Genomic DNA, 25,506 nt, shown 5'->3' on the forward strand with positions numbered 1-25,506 from the left:
AATCTCTCTCCTAATTGCCTTCGCCTGGACTCTAAGAGGCCTGGATGGGGTGGATATCATCCCTCCTATCATACCGCTTAGGCCATGCCTTGTTCCTTGTTGGATTCTGGAGGAAGAGGGCCTCAGGTCAACAGGAGAGGCCTAGCCTGTGTTACCCAGAATGCTTGGGTGTGGGGAGAGACGTGGTGGTTCCCACAGACACAACCTAATCAACCAACACCAGACAGGATGGTTTGAAAATTTAGAGGATATTTATTTCTCAGGAAGGTGCACAACAGCTGGCAGGCACTGCTTTCCCTGCTCTAGGGGATTCCTCTCTCCTTTTCCAAGAAATCCCCTCTCTTCTTGGAAGTGCCCATGGGAGGCTGGGATGTGAAAAGAAACCATACACAACACTCCAGAGCCTTAAAAAAATAAAGCAACAACCTCCTCCACACGAATACACACTTACAAAATAAATAGACGGATAAAAGAGAGGCCACGTGCCTCCCATCCCGGCTGTAGGGCTGCTTGGGGATAGTGGGGCTGGGTGGCTCGGTCCCACTTCTCCCAGCCAGGATGATCCAAAGGCTAAATGGAATGGAAGGGCCCTGGCTTCAGAGAGAGGATGGGGCAGGACCTCTCCTGGTGCTCAGCAGGGAAGACACTGGGGGCACTGGTAGGGAACAAAGGAACAAATAAATAAATAAATAGAACCCAACAGCACTCCCAGAGGCCTAAGGGCTTAGGGTGAGGCTCAGGGGGGCCCTGGGGCCTGTTTCCCTGAAAATAACAGATCCAGTACAGGCAGAAAGAACAGAAGGGAAAACACAGGCCACACCCACCTGGCCTGCAGAGCCCAGCCCCAGAAGGAGGCCTCAAATCAGCTCTACAGGGAGGAGGGGTGGGGTGGGGGTGCTGAGCTCCACACTAGCTGCTCTGAGCCTGCTCTCTGGCCCTGGAGGTGCCCGAAGGCTAGGGACCCTCCCATCCCTGTGTTCTCTGCGGCCAGCAGAGCCTCCTCCCTCACTCTCCAGCCTTCATCCTCACCATCTCCACCAGAGGAAACCGTAGCTATCTCCGAGGTGGGCTCTTTCCTAGGAAAGTTGAGGCAGAGCCCTCTCCTCCTATTCTTAATGGTCTTCCTGACTTGGGGCATCCTGAGGGTCAGCTGGGAGAAGTCCTTGTGTAACTATAAATAATCAAAACAATCCAACCCCATGTCCACCTCTGCTCCACTTGGCCACAGGTGCCCGCACTATCTCCAGGTAGGGCTGCATTCTAAGCTCCCTTCAGGCCAACAGGGAGAAGGTGTCAGACAGAAGCAAGTACAGAGAAGGGGGCAGGAGCTGCTGGAATGGACAGTTTGGGCAGGAGGCCAAACTGGACACACAAAGAAGTCCAAGGGTCCCTCCTGGAGAAGTGTGGCCAGTTGGGGGCCAGAGAGCACGGGGTTGGTGTGGCTGGCCACTCAGCTGGGCAGCAACACGTGCTCCAGGAGGTAGGTGAGGGAGTCCCAGTGCTTCCAGAGGAGGAACAGGACGAGGACCAGGAGGGCGGTGCTGGTGATGCGCAGGCGTGTCTTCATGAGGGGCGTGATGAAGTTGGCGATGGTGGACACGAACACCAGCAGCACGGCCATGAGCGCCAGGATCACGTTGATGAACTTGCCCAGCAGCGCCCGCGCGTTGGCATTCTCCACGCCCTCCAGCTGTACCACCTGCTGCTGTTGCTGCTGCAGCTCCAGCTTGGTGACCCGGGTCAGGCAGGACTCCACGGCCTCCTGCGGGGGCAGAGGGGCTGGCATGTGCGCGCTCAGGATGGGCAGGACCCCTAGGCTGAAAACCTACCTACCCCGCTGAGAAGGTGCCTATAACGAAGTCTCCTCTCCAAAGGCCAGGAGGAGTGGAGGTTGACCAGCTGCAACTGGGGTCAGAGACCTTTAAGGATGACTCTTTGGGGAGGATACTAGGAAATGAGAGTCTTGATTACTAGGGAAGGAAAAGAGCTGGCCCAATCCCAGCTGGCTCCCTCTTGAGGCAGGCTGGAGCCTGGAAACTCCAATTACTCATTTGCGAAGCTGCCATCAAAGAGGTGGGGGGCATGGTGGCCTTTGCCCTGTGGGCTTGCCTCTGCACAGTGCACGCTGTCAGCCTCAGGCCTGTCTTGCTAATCTCCACTCCGCTCCCGCTATGCTGCCCTCTTCATCCATGTGCCTATCTGCCCCGGCCAACAGGCCAGCCTGTGTCTATCATGCCCCACGTGACAAGAACCCTAACCTTCTGGCTGCTGCCAGCTCTACCAGCACATCTGGGGCCTCCCAAGGTTGCCCTGGCCATACCTGGATGTCCCGTGCCCTCTCATAGGACTGGTAGGCCACCTTCTCCTCCATGCTGGCCAGCTCCTGCTTCAGGTTCGTCATCTCGTTCTGATGAAGCTCAGTCAGGTCGTTGAGCTGCTCCTCCAGCCGCTCATACCTGGCGGAGGGAGAGAGAGTGACACCAGTCCTGGCTCCCCGAGCTTCCATTCTCTCCCACAGTTGATTCATTCATTCTCTCAATAAACAATGACTCAGCCCACCCCACGTGTCCAGCTCTGCTCTGTTCTAATTTTAACAGCAACAACAATAGAAGCTACTATTTACACAGCACTTCTTAGGTGTAGGCACTGTGCTAAGCATTTTACCTACATGACCTCATAGGATCCTCCCCACAATCCCATGAGATAGGTGCCAGTGTCATCTCCATTTTACAGAGGAGAAGACTGAGGCGTGGAGGCTGAGGAGCCTGCCTAGGATCACACAGCTCATGAATGGAGGAGTTAAGGATTGGCTGACTTCAATCTGGGCTCTTAAGCCCTAGGCTCAGATGCTCTCTGGGTACCAGGGACACATGGGTGTAGAGGACACAATCCCGGCTCTGAAGGCACAAAATAGCGTAAGATGACTATTATGTGAGGAGTGGTTAGTTTTTAGGTGGGGCTCCCCTTCAATTTTCCAAGCCTTCTTCATATATATGGAGAAGAAAAAGAGAAAGTGCTAGCTAAGGAAAAGATCCCCCCACAAGCCCAGGGAGCGAGTGGCAAGTGCTGCAGAGGCACAGAGCAAAGGGCAGAAAAGGGCAGCACAGGACCGGAGGGAGACACAGAAGGAGAGGCCGAGAGATGTCAGCTCTGTTCCAGGCTGGCCCCAGGAGCTCCGACTGGAGGTTCATGTTTTGGAAGCTATACATCCATTCACATGCTTTGACTTTACAGGTCTGGACTCATTGTATCTTTATGACCCTATGAAGAAGGGATTAATGTCATCCCTGAATTGAGGTCAGGAGATCGAGACCAGCCTGGCCAACATGGTGAAACGCTGTCACTACTAAAAATACAAAAAATTAGCGGGGTGTAGTGGTGCATGCCTGTAATCCCAGCTACTCAGGAGGCCAAGGCAGGAGAATCGCTTGAACCCAGGAGGCAGAGGTTACAGTGAGCTGAGATCGTGCCACTCCACTCCAGCCTGGGCGACAGAGAGACACTCCGCCTCCAAAAAATACAGAAGGAAAAAAGAAAGAAGGCTCCTTAGGGCCTCGTGCTGGCTCCTTCCAGCAGCCAGGACGCTGAGGATGCTCCTCTGACTGCCTCCACACCCTGGGTCTGAAAACCAGTGCTCCTTGCCTCATCCCACGTCCAGCTGGGCTGCAGGAGGGGGTGGGCAGGCACCTACCTGTAGCGCTCCTCCTGCAGGCACTGGGTCATGTAGGTGTAGTCCCTCTGCAGCTGAGTCTTCAGGTCTTCCATGGAGTCCTCCAGGTGAGACTGTCCCTCCTTGATCTCCCGTAGCTCTTCCAGCAGAGCATCCAGGTTTCCAGGAGCACCATACAGTGCATTGGACTTAGGGCTCCCCAGCGCCCCACCAGGCCCAGCCCCAGAGTTGCTGCCTGCCCCGGCTGAGCTGGCGCTGGCGCTGGAGCACTCATCATCGCTGCCATACTTGGGGCTGGAGACGAGTGTGGCACTGCCGCTCAGTGCCCGGGCTGCCTCCTCAGGGGGCCCATCTTCCAGAGGGTCCTTCAGGTGGGCGATGTTGTCAGCACTGCCAAACTTGTTGCGGATGAGGCTGGCAAACTCCCGGGGCTTGGACACCACGGCGGTGTGGGTGGCCTGTGAGAGGCCAGAGAGGCTGCCCTTGACGCCCTCCACCACGCCGCCCCCAAAGCCGCTGATGCCTGCGCGCACGTTGGCGCCCACGTCCTTCAGCCCCTGCTGCATGTCCCGCAGCACGTCCTTGGGCTGCCGCGAGGGCCCGTTCTGCTCAATCTCCTTCAGGCGCCGGCGGTAGTGCTCCAGCTTCTTGTGCAGCTGGGCGATGGTCTGGGCTGACTTCTGGTTCTTCTTCTCGAACACTTGCTTGATGCGTGACACCTGCTGCTTGTCCGCGTTGTTGGCCAGTTTCAGGTACTCTGCCACGTTGTCGTCGCGAGCCTCCTGCTCGATCTTGATCTGCTCGGTGATCTTCAGGATCTTCTGGTGCAGGTGGTCAATGGCGGCCTTGGTCCGCTGGGGGTCCGGTGCCCCATCGGGCACGTCCAGGCTGATGGGGCCGTCAGTGTCACCATGGCCGGCGGGGAGGCTCAGGGCCACCAGGTCTCCCTTATCGACCTGGGGAAAGAGGCAGGCAGAGGAAGCATGGGTAAACCCTGAGACCATAGGAGTGACCCTGGATGCCTCTGGGCTTGGTTTTTCTATCTAGAAAATGGATGCAGGAGTCCAAAAGAAGACAACCACCACAAGAACAGTATCCCTGACAGCCACTTACACAGGGCTCTCACATCTGCTCTCTACCCCGTCCCCACAGCATCCCCAAAATGCAGTCTAGGCAGAGCTGCTCCTCTTTTGGCCCAGAAAGGTCAAACAAGTTATTCAGGGACACATGGCCAGGAAGGGACAGAACCTCCAGCCCAGAACTCTTTATTTGTTTGTTTATCTATTTGAGACACAGTCTCGCTCTGTTGCCCAGGCTGGACTGCAGTAGCGTGATCTCAGCTCACTGCACCTTCCACCTCCCTGGTTCAAGGGATTCTCCTGCCTCTGCCTCCCGAGAAGCCGGTATTACAGGCACCCACCACCATGCCTGGCTAATTTTTGTATTTTCAGTAGAGATGGGGTTTCACCGTGTTGGCCAGGCTGGTCTCGAACTCCTGACCTCAAGTGATCTGCCTGCTTTGGCCTCCCAAAGTGCTGGGATTACAGGTGTGAGCCACTGCGCCTGGCCCCAGCCCAGGACTCTTAAAGCTCCAGCACATGGACCAGGCAGGTCTGAGGCCTCACTGGAGTCATGGGGTTGGATTTCTGAGGAATGAGACAAATTTTCTCTCTGGACTCAACCACTTCATAAGGCTCCTGCCTTGAGCAGGCCTCTCCCTCAGGGCTGACCAAAGCCTACACTTTGTGCCCTGCCTGCCTTCCCTCGCCACCCCATGTTCACTAACAACGCAGCTCGGCGGGCCACCCTGCCTCTGCTGACACCTCTCCCAGGCCCTCCATTACCTTACGGCTCTCCAGAGTCATTGGTAACCTTTTCCGCTTCATAATGGTGGGAGCCCCCAGTCCTTCCTTGTATCCGAGAATTGGGAGAGGAGCATGCCCCACCCCCACCCTGCTGGCCAGGTCCCCGAGGACTAAAGCCCCAGAAGTAACTCAAAGGCCAAGGGAAGCAGGGACCAGTTTGGGGGCCTGAGGCTACTAGCCGCCCAGCTTTGCAGAGGGTGAATGCGTAGGAAGGAAATGACAGCCCCCTTCACTCCCCACCAGGCGGGCAGGCTTCCCGAGTGCATCAGGGTGGCACCAAAGTCAGAGAGACAAGGAAAGGAGAAGAGAGACTAAGAAAGGATGAGGGGGAGGGAGAGAAAGAAGGAAAAGGTCACAGGAGATAGGAAAGATGGGAAATGTAAGGTGGGCTGAGAGCGGGGAGGCCTGAGACCTGCTCCCCTGGTGCCTGGTTCCTCTCAGCCGGTTGGAGGATCTTTCTGTCCACAGCTGAGTCCCCAGTGTCTTATCGCCATACAACAACGGAAGCAGCAGGAAATGGCTCAACCCCATGTATTTTTACACACAGCACACCCCAAGCAAGGCTGGGTCAGATCATTTGCCCTTAGTATGTATGGGAGGGGGCAGGGGTGTGGTCAGATATATGTGGGGGAAGGGGTTAAACACAAAGAAAGTGGCCCAGTCACATGCACCAGAACTGGAAACGGTCCCTGCCAATTACAGGCATAAGTCACTTGGCTTGATTCTGCCAAGGTGCAAAGTTATTGGAAAACACGATTGAAAATAATAGCCCTGCCAAACTCAGGAGCCAGGGGAGGGCGGCTCCTCTGTGGGCTTCCACTGGGGCTTTTCCAGGTTACACTTCCCCCTGGGGATGCTGTGGACAACCACAACCCCATCCCTAATCACTCCTGAAGTCAGGACTTCCCTCTTATGTTTGCTTTGGGTCTCCCCTCATCCCCCCTTGACCTCCCAGCAGGTGCTCATACCTTCAGGACTCTGCTTCTCAGAATTTCTGACCTTTCATACCCACAGTCTCCCTTAAGTGATCTGCTCCAAGGTCTTAACTGTCCCAGTAGCCTGACTTAAAACCCTAACCTGCAATTAGGCTGCTTCTTCCTGCCTTGTTCCCTGCAGTGACAGCAAAAAGCCCATCTCTCCATTTTCCTGACCTTCAGTGTCCTCGCCGACAAAAAGGGGGTAATTACAGCTACTCTCAGGTCTTTTGTGAGAGCTATACAAGATGACGTCTGGCAAGCTGGCATAATGCGAAGCATACAGAAGGTGCTCATTAAACGCTGAGTCTGAATCTAGGCAGCGTAATCCCTTTTTTCCCCTGGGAGAAAAAATGCCTGCAATCAAGCTGGCCTAAATTTATTTCAGAGATTATACCAACAAATTTACTCCGTATTGCTAGAACTACACAAAATTAAGGGTTTTTTTTTTTTTGGTTTGTTTTTTGTTTTTTTTTTGGAGACGGGGTCTCACTCTGTCGCCCAGGCTGGAATGCAGTGGGGCCATCTCAGCTCACTGCAACCTATGCCTCCTGGGTTCAAGTGATTCTCCTGCCTCAGCTTCCTGAGTAGCTGGGATTACAGGCATGAGCCGCCACGCCCGGCTAATTTTTTTGTATTTTTAGTAGAAATGGGGTTTCACCATGTTGGCCAGGCTGCTCTTCAACTCCTGATCTCAGGGGATCCACCCGCCTCAGCCTCCCAAAGTGCTGGGATTACAGGCATGAGTCACCGCGCCCGGCCCAAAATTATGTTTTATAGGCAACACATGGCCTTTGATGTTACAGAACTTTTTTTTTTTTTTTTTTTGAGACAGAGTCTCGCTCTGTCGCCCAGGCTGCAGTGCAGTGGCACAATCTCGGCTCACTGCAAGCTCCGCCTCCGGGGTTCACACCATTCTCCTGCCTCAGCCTCCCGAGTAGCTGGGACTACAGGCACCCGCCACCACACCAGGCTAATTTTTTGTATTTTTAGTAGAGACGGGGTTTCACCGTGTTAGCCAGGATGGTGGCGATCTCCTGACCTCATGATCCGCCCGCCTCGGCCTCCCAAAGTGCTGGGATTACAGGCTTGAGCCACCACGCCCAGCCCAGAACCTGTCTCTCTTATAAAGCTGCTGCCCTTTCCACAGATGCCCAGCTCTCTTTCACTGTCTTCTTGGGAGAAAGAATATCTAGAAAATGGGTTCTGGGGCCAGGTGCGGTGCCTCATGCCTGTAATCCCAGCACTTTGGGAGGCTGAGGCGGGTGGATCATGAGGTCAGGGGTTCGAGACCAGCCTAACCAACATGGTGAAACCCTGTCTCTACTAAAAATACAAAAATTAGCTGGGCGTGGTGGCGGACGCCTGTAATCCCAGCTACTCAGGAGGCTGAGGCAGGAGAATTTCTTGAACTGGGAGGCAGAGGTTGCAGTGAGCCGAGATCATGCCACTGCACTCCAGCCTGGGCGACAGAGCAAGACTCCGTCTCAAAAAAAAAAAAAAAAGAAAAGAAAATGGGTTCTGAGTCTGGCTGCATCACTGCCATTTGCTCATCTTTGTAACAGGGACAGAGTCTGTCCCAACTACTTAGGGGGAGAGTGGGAGGAGCTAATAAGAAATGGATGTGAAATGCTGTGAAAAGCAAAAGTGTTTTAGGACTATACAGGAGTGTAAAATAGCAAAGTCTCCACCTGCCGTGGCTCCTTCCTAGCAGCTTGGCTCTCTCCTCCCTTGATTTGGCATCTTTCTGGCTTACAAATGGAAAAGCAGAGTTGAAGCTGGCTGTGAAATCCCCATTAATGAGAAGAGAAGAAACACTCCTGGGAAAAACAGCTGGGGCCTGATGGTGGGTGCAGAGGCCTGGGCTGAAGCCCTGGCCCCCTCGCACACCCCTCTTCTCTACCCTAGGACCCAGACTTGAGCCTAACAGTCCTGCAGCAGGACACCAGCTCCTTCCGTCCCTCCACAGAGGCCTGGACACCTCCTTGGTGACATGAAGGTCTGCAATGCCTGGATTGAGCGGGTCAGTCTCCAGTCACAGAACATATCCCCATTTTATTCTCTTCCCTGTGGAGGACTCAGTTCCACTGGCTTCCAGAAAGGTGGCATATTTTCCCTATGGCCTCTGGGCTCTTCTCTTTTTCTCAAATTCTAAATGTTTTGGACAAAGGATAAGGATAACAATTATAGTTAGCCTTCTGTATCTGAGAATTCCACATCCATGGATTCAACCAACCATGGATTAAAATAATAATAATACAAATTTTAAAAGACAGGGGTCAGGCGCAGTGGCTCACACCTGTAATCCCAGCACTTTGGGAGGCCAAGGCAGGCGGATCACCTGAGGTTAGGAGTTGGAGACCAGCCTGGCCAACATGGTGAAACCCTGTCTCTACTAACAATACAAAAATTAGCTGGGTGTGGGATGTGGTGGCGGGCACCCGTAGTCCCAGCTACTCGGGACGCTGAGGCGGGAGAATGGCGCGAACCTGGGAGGCGGAGCTTGCAGTGAACCGAGATCACGCCACTGCACTGCAGCCTGAGCAACAGAGCGAGACTCCGTCTCAAAAAAAAAAACAAAATTAACTGAGTGTGGTGGCATGTTCCGGTTGTTCCAGCTACTCAGGAGGCTGAGGCAGAAGAATCACTTGAACCTGGGAGGCGGAAGTTGCAGTGAGCCAAGACTGCACCACTGCACTCCAGCCTGGGTGACAGAGACTCTGTCTCAAAAACAAAAACAAAAAACAAAAAACAAAACAACAGTGTCACACTATTTTCTATTTTCATAGTATTTACATTGTACTAGGTATTGTACGTAATCTAGAGATGACTTAAAGGGAGGATGTGTGTAGGTTCTATGCAAATACTACACTATTTACTGTATGAGACTTCAGCAATCTGGAACTTTGGTATCTGCAGGGGGTCTTGGAACCAATCTCTTTCAAACACTAACATTTCTTGACATACGTCAGACTTGTCTCTAAGTGTTTACACCTATTAATTCATTTAATCCCAGTATTAACCTCACAAGATGGGTAGCACTATTATTTCCATTTTACAGGAGAGAAAACCAAGGCCTACAGATGTGACTTGCCCAGGACTACACAACTAGTAAGTAAAGAACCTAGAATATAAATCCTGTCTGGCTCCAAAACTCAGGGCCTAACCTCACCTTGGAGGGCTGGGTAGCTCTGACAGATCCACAGCTTAAGATACCTTTGGCTGGGAGAGCTGGCCCTCTGCCACCTTTTCAGGAAGCAAGAGTCTAATCAGTGGTTATCAACCACAGCCCAGCCTCACTCCACAGCAATGAAATTGGAATTTCATATAGCTAAGACTGCAGGCTTTTTTTGTTTTTTGTTGAGTCAGAATCACTCTGTTGCCCAGGCTGGAGTGCTGGAGTGCTGGAGTGCAGTAAGGTAATCATGGTTCACTGCAGCCTTGACCTCCCCAGGCTCAAATCCTCCCACCTCAGCCTCCCCAGTAGCAGGGACTACAGGTACATGCCACCACACCTGGCTAATTTGTGTATTTTTTTGTAGAGAAAGGGTTTTGCCATGTTGCCCAGGCTGGTCTCAAACTCCTGGGCTTAAGCAATCCTCTTGCCTTGGCCTCCTAAAGTGCTGGGATTACACGCCTGAGCCAAGCTGCACTCGGCCAGACTGTGGGTTTTTACACCCTAAGAGAGCAAGGAAAAAGAAAGGAGTTCTCCCCAGCCCCGTCCTGCCTTCTCCATATCTGAGGGCGTGCAAATCCTTAGAAATGTCCAAATATTGGCCATAGCATTTAAAATCACCTCTGAAGACATCACGGTGACATCTCCAGCCTTCCTCACTGGAGGTAACCCTTAATCTCACTGGTCTCCATGCAGACTCCACTTGCCCACCCAGCCCCCTCTCGTGCTTAGGGGGGTGTGTGTGTGTACCTGCATGCATGTGGGCAAACCTCAGAACAAGAGAGAGAAGAGGTTTGTGTGTGTTGCGGGAGGCGGTTGGGGGTGCTTGAAGGAACACTCTGTGGGAGATACCAAGATCCTGTTTGTGGTTTTTGCTTTCGAGGCTGGAACACCTCGGCAACCACTTCCATCTGAATTAACTCCCTTCAATAACTCCCCCTGCCAACCAGAGACTTTTACTACGGACTCACCACGAGATCCTACTTGAGACTGAGCTCATTCCTGCTTGTAGCCTGGAACCCAACCTCAGGAAAGCATCTAAGAGCTTCTCCCCACCACCAGCCTCCTCCTTAGATCCTGCAGTCCCCAACTCCACCCATCAGGGATGCAAAGAAGGACACGGGGATGTAGGCAGAGTTTGCCTGGAGCCGCAGCCTGCACTGAGACACTCCTCAAATCAAGAATGGGGTAGCCTCCCTCTGGGGCAAACCTCACATTTATCTCACTCGGATCTGCCTTCTTCACACACAAGCTGACCAAACCCAGGAAAGGTTATTTCAAAGTTTGGAGAACAAGGGAAACACCCTGCATGCTAACAGGAAATAGCAGACATCCCTCCATCCTTCCCCTCCAGGATCTTTAGTCCCTGCCCCCGTCCCTGGAGGAAACCCAAGACCTCCAGATCCCTGAGAGGCTGAGCTGTCTAGTTACAACTCTGAGAAGCAGAGTCAGAGCTGGCTGGGAAATCCCCATGAATGAGAGAAGAGACACTCCTGGGCCTGGTGTGTGGAGGGGCCTTGGGCTGGGATCCTGGTCCTCTTGCTAGCCCCTCTTCTCTACCCCAGGGTCAAGATTCCAGCCTGGGAGTCCTGCAGCAGGACGCCGGCTTTTTCCTACCCCTCACAGAGGTTTACAATGCCTGGGATCTGCTGTCGGGTCTCCAATCACAGAACATCACTTTGCGCTCCTTCCCCGTGGAGGGAGCTGGCGTGTCTGAAGAAGGTGGGGAGCTCTCCATGCCCTGCCTTCCCCAGCACATATACCCAGGGTGACAGCTACCTTTCAGGACTCGATGGAGAGAGGGCAACCAAGGTAAACAGAGCCAAGGAGCTGGTAGACAGGGACAGCTTTAACAAAGGAAAGATTATGCTTTAACAAAGGAAAGAAAATTAGTGAACAAGAAGAAAAAGATGAGAAAGCTGTTCAGAGTGCTGGAACAGGACAGAGGGTGAGAAAAGGAGAAAGACTTGCCAAAAAGAACAGCCATGAGACAGGATACGGGGTCTGCGGAAGGTAAAGGAAAGGGCTTTAAAGTTGGAGTTGGGCACTAATTTAGATCCTGGCTCTGTCACTTACCAGCTGAGAGCTATCAGGATGATGAGATGAAACACTGAGTAAAGGGCATAAAGCAGGTGCTTAGAAACAAATACGAACAAATTAAGAGACACTTCACACCCTTAGAATGACTATAATAATTTTTTTTTTTTGAGACGGGTTCTCACTCCATGGCCTAGGCTGGAGTGCAATGGCATGATCGTGGATCACTGTAGTCTCGACGTCCCAGGCTTAAGCAATCCTCCCACCTCAGCCTCCTAAGTAGCTGGGGCCACAGGCATGAGTCACCAAGCCCAGCCCCTAGTAATTTTTAGAAAGGAAATAAGTGGGCTGCACACAGTGGCTCACACCTGTGGTCCCAGCACTTTTGGAGGCCAAAATGGGAAAATTGCTTGAGTCCAGGAGTTTAAGACCAGCCTGGGCAACACAGCAAGACCTGTCTCTACAAAAAATCAAAAAAACAGCCAGGTGTGGTGGTGCATGCCTGTAGTCCCAGCTACTCAGGAAGCTGAGGCAGGGGGATGGCTTGAGCCCAGGAGTTCGAGGCTGCAGTGAGCTATGATCACACACACCACTGCACTCCAGCCTGGGCAACAGAGTGAGACCCTGCTTCAAAAAAAAAAAAAAAAAAAAGGAAATAAGTGTTGGTGAGCATGTGCAGGAATTGGAAGCTTTGTGCAACATACCTAAAACATAAAACAGCACAGCTGATGTGGAAAACAGTTTGGGAGTTCCTCAAAAAGTTAACATAGAATTACTTTATGACCCAGCAATTCCACTCCTAGATATTTTCAATTCCCAAACGAATTGAAAATGAGTATTCAACACTCATTTGTACACAAATGCTCATAGCAGCAATATTCACAATAGCCAAAAGGTGGACATAACTCAGATGTCCATTAACTGACGAATGGGTCAACAAAATGTGACATTTCTTGCAATGAAATACTATTCGGCCATAAAAGAAACAAAGTGTCGGTAATGCTCCAACATGGGTGAACCTCAATAACGTTAGGCTAAGTGAAACAAACCAGACAAGAAAGGCCACATAATGAATGATTCCATTATATGAAATATCCAGAACAGTTAAATCCACAGAGACAGAAAGCTGATTAGTGGCTAGCAGGGGGCTGGGGTGGGGGTGGGGGTGGGGGGAGGAATGGGGAGTAACAGCTTAATGGGTACAGGGTTTCCTTGGGGTTGCTGAAAATGTTTAGGAACTAGATGGAGGTGATGTTTCAACAATTGGGTGTGGAAGGCCAGGGTCCTCCACTGGCCTGGGCTGCAGCTCCCACCATTGTCCATTACAGAGTGGGTATGCAGGAGGGTCTCTGGGTCCTTCAGCTCACTATGTCAGGTTTAGTAGAGCAGCAGCTCTTCCTAACACACTCCTAATCCCCCTGTCGTGCAGCTGGTTCACTAAAAAGACCAGATCACTCAACTCCCAGTCACCAGCAGGCAGAAATGCCCAAGGTTCCCCAGCCCAAAGCAGGGCACAGGTGGGCTACAAAGGAACCACTGCTCCTCTCTCCAGACCATCACAGAGTCCTGTTTGGCCCATGCCACCCAGCTCCCTATCCATGCCCAGCCACCAGCACCACACCTGGAGTTGTGGCCCCCACACCATGACCTCCTCACCCCACCCCCTCCTGCCTGAGATAGGCTGGCCACTCCACAGCTACCTGACTCCAGATTAATCCTTGTGAATGGGCTGGGCAAGCTCTAAGAGGAGAACCATGGAGGGAGAGTCATACTTCTTCCATGATCCCCCTCCACACCAGAATGCCCCCTGCTCAGGGACCCTACCAGCCAGGGCCTTACATCTTGCTCTACACAAAGGCTGAGGGCCAAGAAGTGCTGACGAATGTCTGGATAAGCCAGAGCTGGGACGTTCTCTCAAGTGTCCAAGACCCAACTTTCCCTATTCCTCTTCCTGCTCCAGTGAGATCTACCCTCAGCCCACGCACACCTGGGGGCTCCCCTCCACATGGCCTTGGTGGCACCCCGGACTCACCTCCCCGGCCCCTTTCACAACACTAAATGAAGCTGGATTAGGCTCTCTGCCAGATTATAAGGAGCTGCCAGATCAGGGCTTCCCAGCCCTGGCTCCCGTGGAACTTCCTGGGGTTCCCACCTCCTCCCAGGGCCTGAACTCAGTGTCCTCGTGTCAACCCGGCCCTGGACATGGGACACCGGTGCTTCCTCTCACACACTAGCCCAACAGCCTGGATCTCCGATATCCGGGAGGCACACAGTAGACACTGTTGGAACAGAAAGTATCCAGGCTTAAGTGAAGCTGTGTGGAGGGAGGGGAAGGGCACTAGCTATGTAAATTGGGAAACGTGAATCGTGGTTCTCTTAGTAATGTAAATGCATTAAGCAGTTTTCAAGATAGACCACAGAAACAGCTGCCACTTGCAAGGAACATGTGCTCCACACCTGTGCTCCCAGCTGCACGAGAGAGCTGTACCTCTGACCCTCCTCCCTCTGAGGCAGGCAGCCCCTTCCCAGACTCGCAAAGAACTCCTGTTAGGGTCCCCACAGCAGGCTGACAGGGAGGAAGGGGCCTTCTCATGTTAGCCATCTGCTCAGGAGTTGGAAAGACAATATAAGGTCACTCTTAGATGGAAAAAAAAAAAAGACAAAGAAAAAGCTTTGGGGGTTCCTATGCTTCCCTTTAGGAAAGCAGGGCAGCCCAGTCATCCTGACAATGGAGTCAGGTGTCAACCCTGGCTTGTCTATGGGTCTAGACAAGCAGGCCCAGGCCTGTGCAGAACACCGCTCCTGGGAGCAAGGTCTGGGCTCCCAGTGGGTCAGAGCCCAGCAGGCGAGTGCGGCCCTGGGGCTGGCAGGCCTGGGTGACTCAGCAGAGATGCTTCAATCTGCTGACTGCTGCCCCGTGACTCTGATTTCAGTGGCCCTCTCGGGATAAAGAACGCTCAGATTCTCTTTTTCTACCCATTCTCAGATGGAAGGGGAGGTCAACCAGACTAGGATGGAGAGGAAAGCCTACAGCCAGCTAAAATCCTTCAACCCGAAGAGGTCATGTGACCTTACGGTAAAGTTGGGAGAGAAGGAACCTGACATTTCTTGTACCAACCCAACATTCCAGCAAGAGCAGGCTGGAAAAATTATTCCAACCCTTGGTCCTGAAGTCGGAGGCTTTCCCCATTCCATTTTTTCAACTCAGCAGGAATAGCCCGGTGGGGCTGGTGGCTCTCTGCCTTCCTGGTGAGGATATGTGGGTAACAGGAAGCTGCTCACTCCAGCTCTGGATGTGTCATCACAGCTGACCTGGGTGCTCCCAGGTGGGCAAAGGGGTGGGGGTGGAGAAAGAGCCTACCTATCGGTTTAATTGGTGCCTGGGAGCCTAAGCGGCTTTTCTCAAGAGGGCAGGCACCACGTGCTCAGACACTGAACGGGACACATGTGGGGCAGTATGGACCTGAGTCAGTTCACCATGGGGACAACGGGGTGACAAAACCCCTGTAGCAAGGCCCCAGCTGCCACATGGGGGATTCGAAGGGCAGAGCATGCCCTCAGTAGCTTTAAAAGGCATCTCGCTCTACTACAAGGGGATTTCAGGTGCAAACTACCGAGAGACAAGGAAAGTCACTCACTCATCCTTTCAAGCAGCAACTACTCATCTCCAGGCAGTGCAGAGCCAGCTGCCTATCATCATCTGACACCAGGTAGAAGCTTCCACCTGCCAACTCCTGTGGCCAGCAAGTTCTTCCTCCTGCCCTGACCCTAAGGGCTACTCTCTTGTCCTGGTGGAGACATCCCTCTCATCTAACCCTTGGCTTCTAGCCCCTTCCATTAGGGCCACCCCTCAGTTCTGATGAAAACTACATCCTCCCCTCAGTGTCTGCCCTGTGGAGAGCAAAGCCCTTTTGTCCAGTAAATGTCCTGCACCCTCCTCGTCTCCTCACACCCACAGATCCCAGCTGGGGCCCCGAGCTCCCCTCTCATATTCAGGTCTTCTCCATTGTCCATCCTCTGAATTCCCTAAAAACTCTCAGTACCCAAACATTTTACTCCTTATGGCCTCTCCCACTGTCTCCCTGGGGTCAGCACTCACTGGACCCTCACAGTCCCCATTCCTGTCACTGTTTCTCCACAGACACAAGCGACCACAACCAGGAACACCCCTCCACTTAATAAGGTGCCTGGGCCCCAGCTGAAGTGCCACATAGCCACAGCTTCTGGAGGCATCTCTGCCAGGGTTCACCTGCCCTCCTGCACAGGGCGCCCACACCCAACCCCAGGGGCTCTCCCAGCATTTGGCAGCCTAAGTCTCCTCCCTTCTCCCACCCACAAACAGTTCTCTATACCTGGAGGAGAGCTCCCTGAGAGACTGGAGTGTAAGCACAGCCCACCTGACTAACTGCAGAACAGGCCTTTTCCCATCCCCCAACTCCACCCCGCCCGGTGAAATTCTCTCCTTCCACCCACCAGACGCCTCACCTGTGTGGGCACTGTTTCCCGAAGCCGTGCTGGCGATGAGGTGCCCGGGGCTCTGAGGCCCCAGCTGTCTGCGGACTGTGTCAGGCCCCCGGGGTCACAGACCCTGGGCAGCACTGGGCTTGCTGCAGGAAGTCGGGGCCTGCGAGCAGGTGTGCCTGAGTTCCCAGGCTCTGCAGCCGCCATCTCCAGACTGCGGCACAGCCTGGGGATTAGGGGCGGATTGCTCTGGGAGATTTCCCCCTCCCCTGGGGCTCACGGGCTGCTCCTTCCCATCTGGCAGGAGACAGGGAGGATCACCGAGCGCGGGAGGACCGAGCTCTGATGAGATGCCCCTCCCCAAGTCCAGCTGTTCCACTGTGAGTTGTGTGCATAAGGACGCCCAGGTGTGACAGGCATCAATAAGGAGGGGTGGGGGTGGGGGGCAAAGGGGGTTGAAAGGGATGTGCTGGAGGACACATGACATGTGCACCTGCATCCTTCAACCACCCAGAAGACAGGCACTCCACCTCGCCCCTCCCATCTCACAGAAATGCCTCCCATGATCAGAAGCTCCTCTCACAAACAGAGCAGTCTCATGGATTCGGAATGGAAGTGAGCCTCCCAGCCAGCCTTCCAGGATAGCGAAGAGCTCTCCAAAGCCAAAAAGACTGGAGCCTGGAGGGGGGCTCCCTGGCAGATCCTAACACAGCCAGCTCCAGCCAGAGTCCTTTCCTCCTCTCCCTGCTGCCCTGCCCGTTGGCTTAAGGCACCATCACTTCCAAGGCAGTTTCTCTACTCCAATAACCACCTGGAGGAAGCTGACAGCAGCCAGCCTCACCAGGGGAATTCTTCTGCCCTGAGATCCTGTCCCAGAAATCCAGTCTCTGCCCTGGACACCAATGGCCACTTCTGCACTAGCTTCTGCTTCCCAGTCTCTGCCAGCATTGCCCTGGCAAAAACACCCAAGATAAAGCACAGATGGGAAACTCACAGCAGTCTCTTCCTCCTTGGACTTCATCTTGACAGTGCCAGCAGGAAATTCTGTGAGTGGCCAGCAGAGGGGGACAGAGGTCCACAGTTGAGGACAATGAGCAGTGAGCAGTGTCACCGGCTGGCCAGCTGAGTCCTGGGGCCTGCTGGATCTCTCTAATGGCAGCTTCTCACAGCAGAACTGTCGTTCAGAAAGACATGGATTCTGCACCCACTTGAGTCTGGTGAGGGACTCCAGGCTTAAATACTGATGGTCGACATGCGTCACGTTGATTGGGTAGTCCCAAATTCAAGAAGGTGTGAAGAGATAAGGGCCCAGTGCTATCTCTGGGAGCCAGTGCCAGGGCTTGCAGCCAAAATCACTAAGATCAGGAGTCCTCATACCCTGGGCTCACGGAAACTATACAAACATTTGTGGTTGGCTGATGACTTGGGGTTTGTGAAGAAGCCTGGCAAAGCATATTACATAGGTCCCAATTTCTGGGGCCAGCTCTGACCTGTAGGGCCAGGGAACACTTCTGGCAGTTCCCCTACTTCTGCAAACGATCCCCCTCCTATGGTACTGGATCTTGACTTTATATTTTGGCACCAAGCACTGTTCTTGCATAAAGGTTATTTGTAAATAGGTCTTATGCCCCTATTAAATGATAAGGCAGGGATCAGATCTTATGTTCATCTGGACCATTCACTGTGCCTAGCATAAGACTGATCCTCCCTCAATACTGACATCGTAAAACAATGAAATGATCTACCTCATTTAGCTGCCATGAAAGGCAGTCCAGCCATTGCAGTTCTGTCTCAGGTAGCAACAAAGACAGCTTGGTCTTCTCATACTCAAGATACCCCTTCTTTTTTTACTTTTTGAGATGGAGTTTTGCCCTGTCACCAGGCTGGAATGCATTGACGCGATCTTGGCTCACTGCAACCTCCACCTCCTGGGTTCAACCAATTCTCCTGCTTCAGTCTCCCGAGTAGCTGGGACTACAGGCGTGCACCACCACGCCCAGCTAATTTTTGTATTTTTAGTACAGAGACGGGGTTTCACCACGTTGGCCAGGATGGTCTCGATCTCTTGACCTCGTGATCCACCCACCTCAGCCTCCCAAAATCCTGGGATTACAGGCATGAGCCACTGCACCCGGCCAAGATACCCCTTCTCTGCCCGCTCCAGGCTAGGCCCCACCAAGCTAGGATTTTTTTTTTTTTTTTGAGACAGGATCTTGCTCTGTCACCCAGACTGGAGTGCAGTGGCACGATCACACCTCACTACAGCCTTGACCTCCCAGGCTCAAGCAATCCTCCCACCTCAACCACCTAAGTAGCTAGGACTACTGGTGTGCACCACGTCTAGCTAATTTTTGCAGAGATGGGGTTTCACCATGTTGCTCAGGCTGACCTTGAACTCCTGGGCGCAAACGATCCACCTGCCTTGGCCTCCCAAAGTGCTGGGATTATAGGTGTGAGCCACCATGCCCAGCCCAAGCTAAGATTTTAAACTTTTTCTTATTAAGCAGAGGAAAAGGAAGAGAAGGCAGTGGCAGCAGGAGACAGGTGGGGAGGGGCCGAGTGAGCTGAGAGCCCTGGGGTTCACTCTGCATGGTAGGTCTCTCTGTGCTTCCCGGGATCAGGAGGGCTCAGAAGCAACAGAAAGAGTTTCCTGCAAGGCCATGCTGCACCACCAGAATGAACTGGGGAGAGCTGCCCCCAGCACAGGCACCTGGCAGCTCCCTAATGGAAGGTTATAGCTCCACTCCAAGAGCGGCTTACCCATCAGCACAATAACTGAACAGCAGGAAAACAGGGGTTCAGGAGGGAACCAATAGTTCACTAGGAGAAAAGTAGCAAACAAGAACCAGGGAGATGTCTGCCAGGCAAGCTAGCAGGAGAGCAATGCTTTTCTAAGCCTGCTCTTGTCTTTATACATGAGACGTGTTCCCAAATCTGCCAAGGATGCAGAGCTTCCTGTGGTGGGGGTGGGGAACAGATAGCCCAAAGCATGGTGGCATGGTGGGAAAGGCCCTGTAGAGCCCTGGGCGTGAGACTCACTTCCATGCTTTCTAAGTGACCTTGGTCAAGTCACTATAGGTGCTGAGACTGTTTCCACAAATGTGATGGGAGGACGGTGTAAAGACAGGGGGTTAAGGTGAATGTGTCTGGCAGGAAGATGTGCCAGAGCTGGGCTCGCTGGGCACTGGATGAGCCTTTCAGTGGCCCACAGAGTGCCTGGGAGTCAGAAGACCTGGTCTAAAATCCTCACCCTGCCACTTGCTAGCTGTGCGGCTTCCATGTTCTGTCCGTGCCGCTTCACAACTGTGAGGAGGCAGGAGCAACTACAAAGCAGCAGCTTGGACGAGGCGGCCTTGGAGAGTGAGACCAGTGGCATCAGGAGATGGAGGAGAGGGTGAATGAGCCAAGCCTTGGAGACTCTGTGCAGCTGAGTCTCACTTCTCCTAGCTGCAAATGGTACATAGGACCATTATCTCCCAGGGCCCTCGTGCAAACACATGGCACTTTCTAAGTTTTATTGAAATAGGTGACTGGTCCTGAAGCTCCCTCACCATGGATGTATGTGCACATGCATACACAAACCACAGTATTCCAGACAGTACCTGGAAGACTTGGTCTGAAACAGAAAAAGCCAAAGAAGTAGCTGCCATCAGGAGCAACGAGAGTGGCAGGCACACCTGGGAAAAGCTGCCAAGGGCACTAAAGCAGTGGGCTCTGAAAGGACCCACTTGCAAAGCAGCTCTTCTTTTGCAAAGAAAAGGAGCTGTGGAGTAGGCCACATCACTTGCACTTCTTGGTCAGTCTTGGACACCCCTGGGGCGCCTCCTCTCTGGCCTGGCAGAGATGGAGGCCACATCTCAGTGACACAGAGTGGTCACTATCAATTCACAGGATGGGCAGCTGAGCTGTGACAGGGGGTCTCTGGCTTCACTCTTTCCACCCTTCCAAGTTAAGCCTGAGGCGGGGGTGACAGATGGGCTCTTGTCATCTGAGAAGGGTGGACTGGAAGGAAGCCCAGGTCCTGGGCACAGGCTCTTCTCTCTGCACGTCTGGAAGGTCTCAGCCCTTTTACTGGGTTCCCCTTAGTTTAGTTTTTTCTTCCATATCCTTCTTTCTCTTCCCTTAATTTTTAGGCCATGCCCCTTCTTTCTTTAGTATTCTTTAAATCTTATTTTTTTATTTTCTCTTCCTTTGCCTTGTTGTTATTCTTCCGTTCTCTCCCCACTGCCCTTTTAAAATCATCTTATTTTTCTTGCTTTTTCTTGTAGAGACAGGGTCTCGTTCTTTCCCCTAAGCTGGAGTGCAGTGGTGTGATCATGGTTCACGGAAGCCTCAAACTCTGGGGGGCTCAAACGATCCTCTGCCTCAGCCTCCCAAGTAGCTGGGACTACAGGTGCATGTCACCACACTCAGCTAGTTTTATTATTATTTTTTTTTTTTAAGAGAGACAAGGTCTCACTATGTTGCCCAGGCTGGCCTCGAACTTCTGGCCTCCAGTGATCCTCCTGCCTTGGCCTCCCAAATCACTGAGATTACAGGCATGAGCCACTGCACCTGGCCTACTTTTCTTTCACTTAAAAAAAAAAAAATCACAAGCCACACATTTTGAAGGGTGGGAAACTGGAGAAGTCATAGGCTTTAGGAGCAAAGAACCACGCTAAAAAGCAGCTAAATTTAGTAGCTTAGAATACAAGGTGAGGCCTTAAAAAAATTTCAGGCCCCAAATGTGCTGTGAAAATCTCCCAGTGAGGATTCCTCTTTGAAAGGCTGGCGGCTTCTTTTATGCTCACCAAGCCTGCTTGGAAATGGAGGTTTGGAAAGTGGTCATCTTTCAGAGGTTCCCTCCCCAAGTATTCACTTTCAGATCCAGCCAGAAGGTGCATCTTCTTAGAAACACATGTGACCAAAGAGCTCTGCTAACCCCCAGGGAAATGCGAGAGGAAGGATAATATTCTTCAGCGTGAACGGCAGCAACCCAGGTGGGCATTCTTCCTAGGAATACGTGGATAGGCACAGCTGTGTGAGCTGGGAAAGCAGACAGATCAGGCCAGAGTGGAGGAAGCTGCAGGGCAGCACCCACATGCACACACCAGGGCACCTTTCAGCTGCTTCCAGGGAGGGAGCATGCCATCTCTCCTGCTGGTCCTCTGCCCATCTAATGCCATAGACACTCCTGTTTAGGTAGTCCTTCTTGGGCACAGACATGAGCCCAGATGTTGGGCAGTGAACAGAACCACTTACATAGGTCACTTTTAGGCAAATCAAAATCTGTACCAGGCAGGTAGGAAAGACGGATGATTTCATGCCTTTATAGTCACTCTCCCTGGAGGAGGTTTTACTGGGAACAGGCCCAAGAGAAAGTGACCCGGAGAGGAAGCCACATCTCCTTTTTGGGCAACTTTTAGCAAGCAGAGCACCCTCTACCCCACCCTTTTTGCCAGGAATAATTTGGAATAATTCCTTTCTAAAAGCAGAGGATTGAAACACCGAATCCTGGTGTGCTCCTGCTGACTCAAGGGCTCAGAGCACACCATGAGCTGATGTGACTAAACGAGAAATGTGTGTGAACGCATTCTGCAAACTGTAGCATGCTGTTCAGCTGACTGTTGATGCCAGGAAGGCTTTCAAAAGGACATGAGTGGCACTTCTTGGGGGGCATGCCCATAAGCCATTGAGCCCCTGAGAAGTCAGTGGACAGGCACAGGGCCTAGATTATATTTGGATCTGAAGCTACCTTCTCAGGCAATGAAGAAACCTTATACAATGAAGTTAATGTTACAGAGCACTTGTCTTTCCAGGGCAGGATTCGCCTTTCCAGCTGCCCAAAGGAGGCCTCCTGGTCACAGTACCACCTTGGGTCTGATTTAGCTCTTGCTGAGCCTGCTGAATTATTCACTAGCTATGGATACTAGCTCAGCTCTAGGGTCCCAGTGGTGGGGTATCTGGAGAACTGTAAGGAAGAAGAAATGGAAAGGAAGAGTGAGAACTCCCAGAATCAGACCTGGAGGGGGACCAAAGAGGACAAAAGCACCAGCGGGCAGGAGGCCTCTAGGTTGGCCTCTGGAAGATTTGGGAAATGGGCTAGGGGTCCAAGAGCCTGTCCCTGGACAGAGAAGGGAGGTAGGAAAAGGCTGTCCCCAGAAATGACACTCACTTCCCCCAACTCCCTACTGCAGCTCAGGGGAGCTTCTGATTCCCTAGGAGCCTAGAAGGAATGCAATGGGGTGTGTACATTCAGTCATTCAGTTTTACTTCTATTTCAGAGTCCTCTGCTCTGTGGGGTATACAGAGAAAGCCCAAAATATGCCTATGAAAAGAAGAGGCAGAAGCAGGGATCAGGTTAATGATACTGTATTTCCATTGCCTCATCTGGCACCCCAGAGGGGACTGGGGTCACGTTTCTCATCTCAGGGATGTAGCAGATCCAGGGAAGAATGTGCTGGGTAGCTGGGGAGACCTGAGCCAACTCCCATGATCCAGCCCACATCATCAGTGCCAGCTCCTTGCCGTCTGGAACCCGATGACAGACAGCTCCTCTTGCTGACTGCTACCAGCTCTGGCATAGGGGTCTGACACCTGAACCCTGAGCGCACCTTCCCCTTGGGCAGGCTTGGAGAGCCCAGGCAGATACCTGGCTGGCCTCTCCCACCTGTGTCTGCAGACAGACAGCTTGTCTCCCACCAAGTTTTGCCTGAGCTTAGGGACAAAGGCGTCAACAAGGCATGACCTCACATCTTGGCTAGGTAACTTGGAAGTTATCTAATTTTGCCCCCTCTATCCTGGTGATTTCTGTACTCCCAGACGCCACAGCTAATCTGGAGAATACTGGATATTTTCTTTTTTTTCTTTTTCTGAGATGGAGTTTCCCTCTTGTTGCCCAGTCTGGAGTGTAATGGCGCGATCTCAGCTCACTGCAATCTTCACCTCCTAGGTTCAAGCGATTCTCCTGTCTCAGCCTCCCGAGTAGCTGGGATTACAGACGCCCACCACCACGCCCGGCTAGTTTTTGTATTTTTAGTAGAGATGGGGTTTCCTCATGTTGGCCAGGGTGGTCTTGGATGCCTGACCTCAGGTGATACGCCCACCTCAGCCTCCCAAAGTGCTGGGATTACAGGCACGAGCCACCGTGCCTGGCCGATATTTTCAATCTAGAAAGAAAGTCAGTGGGTGTTAGTGGGGAAAAGATGCATAAAGGCTAATTCTGGAGGCCAGTTACCTGCTGGCTGATTCTGTCTGAAAAGTCAAGAGGACGCTGCAGCTTATGATCTCTGGTATCAGAGCTTTAGGTCAGAAACAGAGTCCTCACTTTGGGCCCCTCTCCTAATCAGACAGGACCCCTACAAGGCAAGGGCTTCACCTGAACATGAGGAATTCAAATCAGACTAAAGGAAGAAACTTCTCGGATCTCCAGGCACAAGAGGATATACAGCTGTGCTGGGACCCCAAGGCCTCTGGGTAATAGGGGCTTTGAGTCACTGAGACGGAGCAGCAATTCATGGCAAATCACACAGCTGCCCTGCCCTGGCCTGGCGAGCCACTGGCAGCACAGGCACGGCCTTGAAAGGCTCCTCTGAGGCTGCTGGTCTGGCTGCCTCTGGCTCTCCCTCTGCCCAAGGGACCTTTCCATGCAGAGAGGAAGAAAGAAGGGCAGAAGAGATGAGATGGGATGGAGGAGGGGAACAGAGGAGGCAGTTGCCCTCCACCACTCCTGTGTGTGAGGAAGGGCAGGCCGGCAGAGGCTGGCGCATGTACCTGCGTGGTGGTGTGCTCAGAAGGTGGATGCATTCGTGTGAACAGGCAGAGTGGCCCGTCCGGGCCCCTTCAGCCTCCCATGCAACCTGGCCTATAAGTTCAGTTATGCCAGGGGCCCCCACGGCCGGCTGGCTGAGCAGTCATGTTTGGAAACCTCTCTCAGCAGAGCCCGCCCCACCCACCTCTGAACCAGCAGACTCCCAGACATAAACAAACCAAGGCCCTTGGGCAGCTGCCAAGATCTGTCTTCTTGGCAAGAGCCAGGGGTTGGGGGGGCCCTTCACTCACCATCCTTCAGAGTAAACAGGGGTGCTTATTTATGCTGGGGCAGAGAAGAAATCTTGTTGGATAAATCTGGTGTGGGAGTGGACAGAGAGCACAGGGCATTCAGAGTCTGCTCTCGCTTAGGTGATGGGCTGAACTCCACTGGTTTCCCTGTCTGGAGCCTGGAGATAACACCATGAGGCCACAGGGAAGCATCCAGTCAGGACGTTGTCATCTCTCCAACCTCCTCACTTCACCCGTAGCACGACTGGGGAGATCTTGGCCCTCTCTTCCTTCCTGCCTGCTCTCAAAGCGGGGCCTGTCATAAGAGTCCTCCTGTCCCCAGCACCTCCACAGAGTCTCCTGAAGCTGTCCAGAAGCCCTCCCAGCTCTGCCCCGTGCTGCTTCTCAGCCACACTGCAGAAGGGGAAGGGGTGAGCAGGACACAGTCAGGAGCTGGCTGGCTGTAAATCCAGCACTCCTGTGCTGCGTCCCCTTCCTGACACTCCATGCACAAGCCCAGGGATCAGCTGGGGAGAGGTTCTGAACAAGGAGAGAAGGGATTGATGCCTAACCAGGCCTGGGAGAGATGAGAGAAGGGGAAATACAACCCTCTGACCCTAGGTATTCCAGGAACTGCTGTTAAAAAAAAAAAAGAAGAAGAGGGAGAAGAGGGTGGGGACCTCATCTGTTTTCTGAGGAGCCAGGTGGCCCAACGCCATCTCCACTGGACGTATAACCAGTGGTTCCCTCTCTAGTCTCCGGGGCTTGTGCCCCCCAGAGGTTAAGGCAACACATGGATGGAAAACCTGCATTCTCTAATCACCTGCCAATGCCCAATTGCACCCACAATTGATAACAATTTTTTCCCCACTTTACAAATCTAAGACATAGAGTGCAGTTACTTTTCTGTGTCGCATACATACTAGAAAGCAGAATGGCGAGGCTGAGATGACGATTTTTTTAAAATGGAGATGGGGTCTCAATCTGTCACCCAGGCTGGAGTGCAGTGGTGCAATCACGCCTGACTGCAGCTTCAACCTCGTGGGCTCAAGTGATCCTCCCACCTCAGCCTCCCAAGCAGCTGGGACTACAGGTGCACGCTACCACACCCGGCTAATTTTTAAATTCTTTTTGTAGAGACAGGGTCTCACCATGTTGCCCAGGCTGGTCTCAAACTCCTAGGCTCAACTGATCCACCCAAATCAGCCTCCCAAAGTGCTAGGATTACAGGCAGGAGCCACCTTGCCCAGCCAACAATGTTTTGTTTTTGTTTTTGTTTTTAAACAGGGAAGTAATTGAAGGCAC

The 25,506-nt window shown here is 52.7% G+C and overlaps 1 protein-coding gene across 5 annotated transcripts in view; it reads right to left on the reverse strand.

Moving 5' to 3' along the window:
• Positions 1-229: 229 nt before the first annotated feature.
• The window catches only part of TMCC2 (transmembrane and coiled-coil domain family 2), a 45,380-nt gene continuing 20,103 nt past the window's right edge, over positions 230-25,506 (reverse strand). For all 5 annotated transcript variants that reach the window (XM_019029504.4, XM_055369452.2, XM_055369438.2 and 2 more), the window contains 3 exons: positions 3,692-4,626; positions 2,321-2,456; positions 230-1,762 (listed from right to left, as the gene is read on the reverse strand). In XM_019029504.4, coding sequence (XP_018885049.1) covers positions 1,451-1,762; positions 2,321-2,456; positions 3,692-4,626 — 1,383 coding nt within the window. In that variant the 3' untranslated portion in view covers positions 230-1,450. The remainder of the gene's footprint in view (positions 1,763-2,320; positions 2,457-3,691; positions 4,627-25,506) is intronic.

This window comes from Gorilla gorilla, chromosome 1 (genome assembly GCF_029281585.2).
Source record: "Gorilla gorilla gorilla isolate KB3781 chromosome 1, NHGRI_mGorGor1-v2.1_pri, whole genome shotgun sequence".
NCBI classification, from domain to species: Eukaryota; Metazoa; Chordata; class Mammalia; order Primates; family Hominidae; genus Gorilla; species Gorilla gorilla.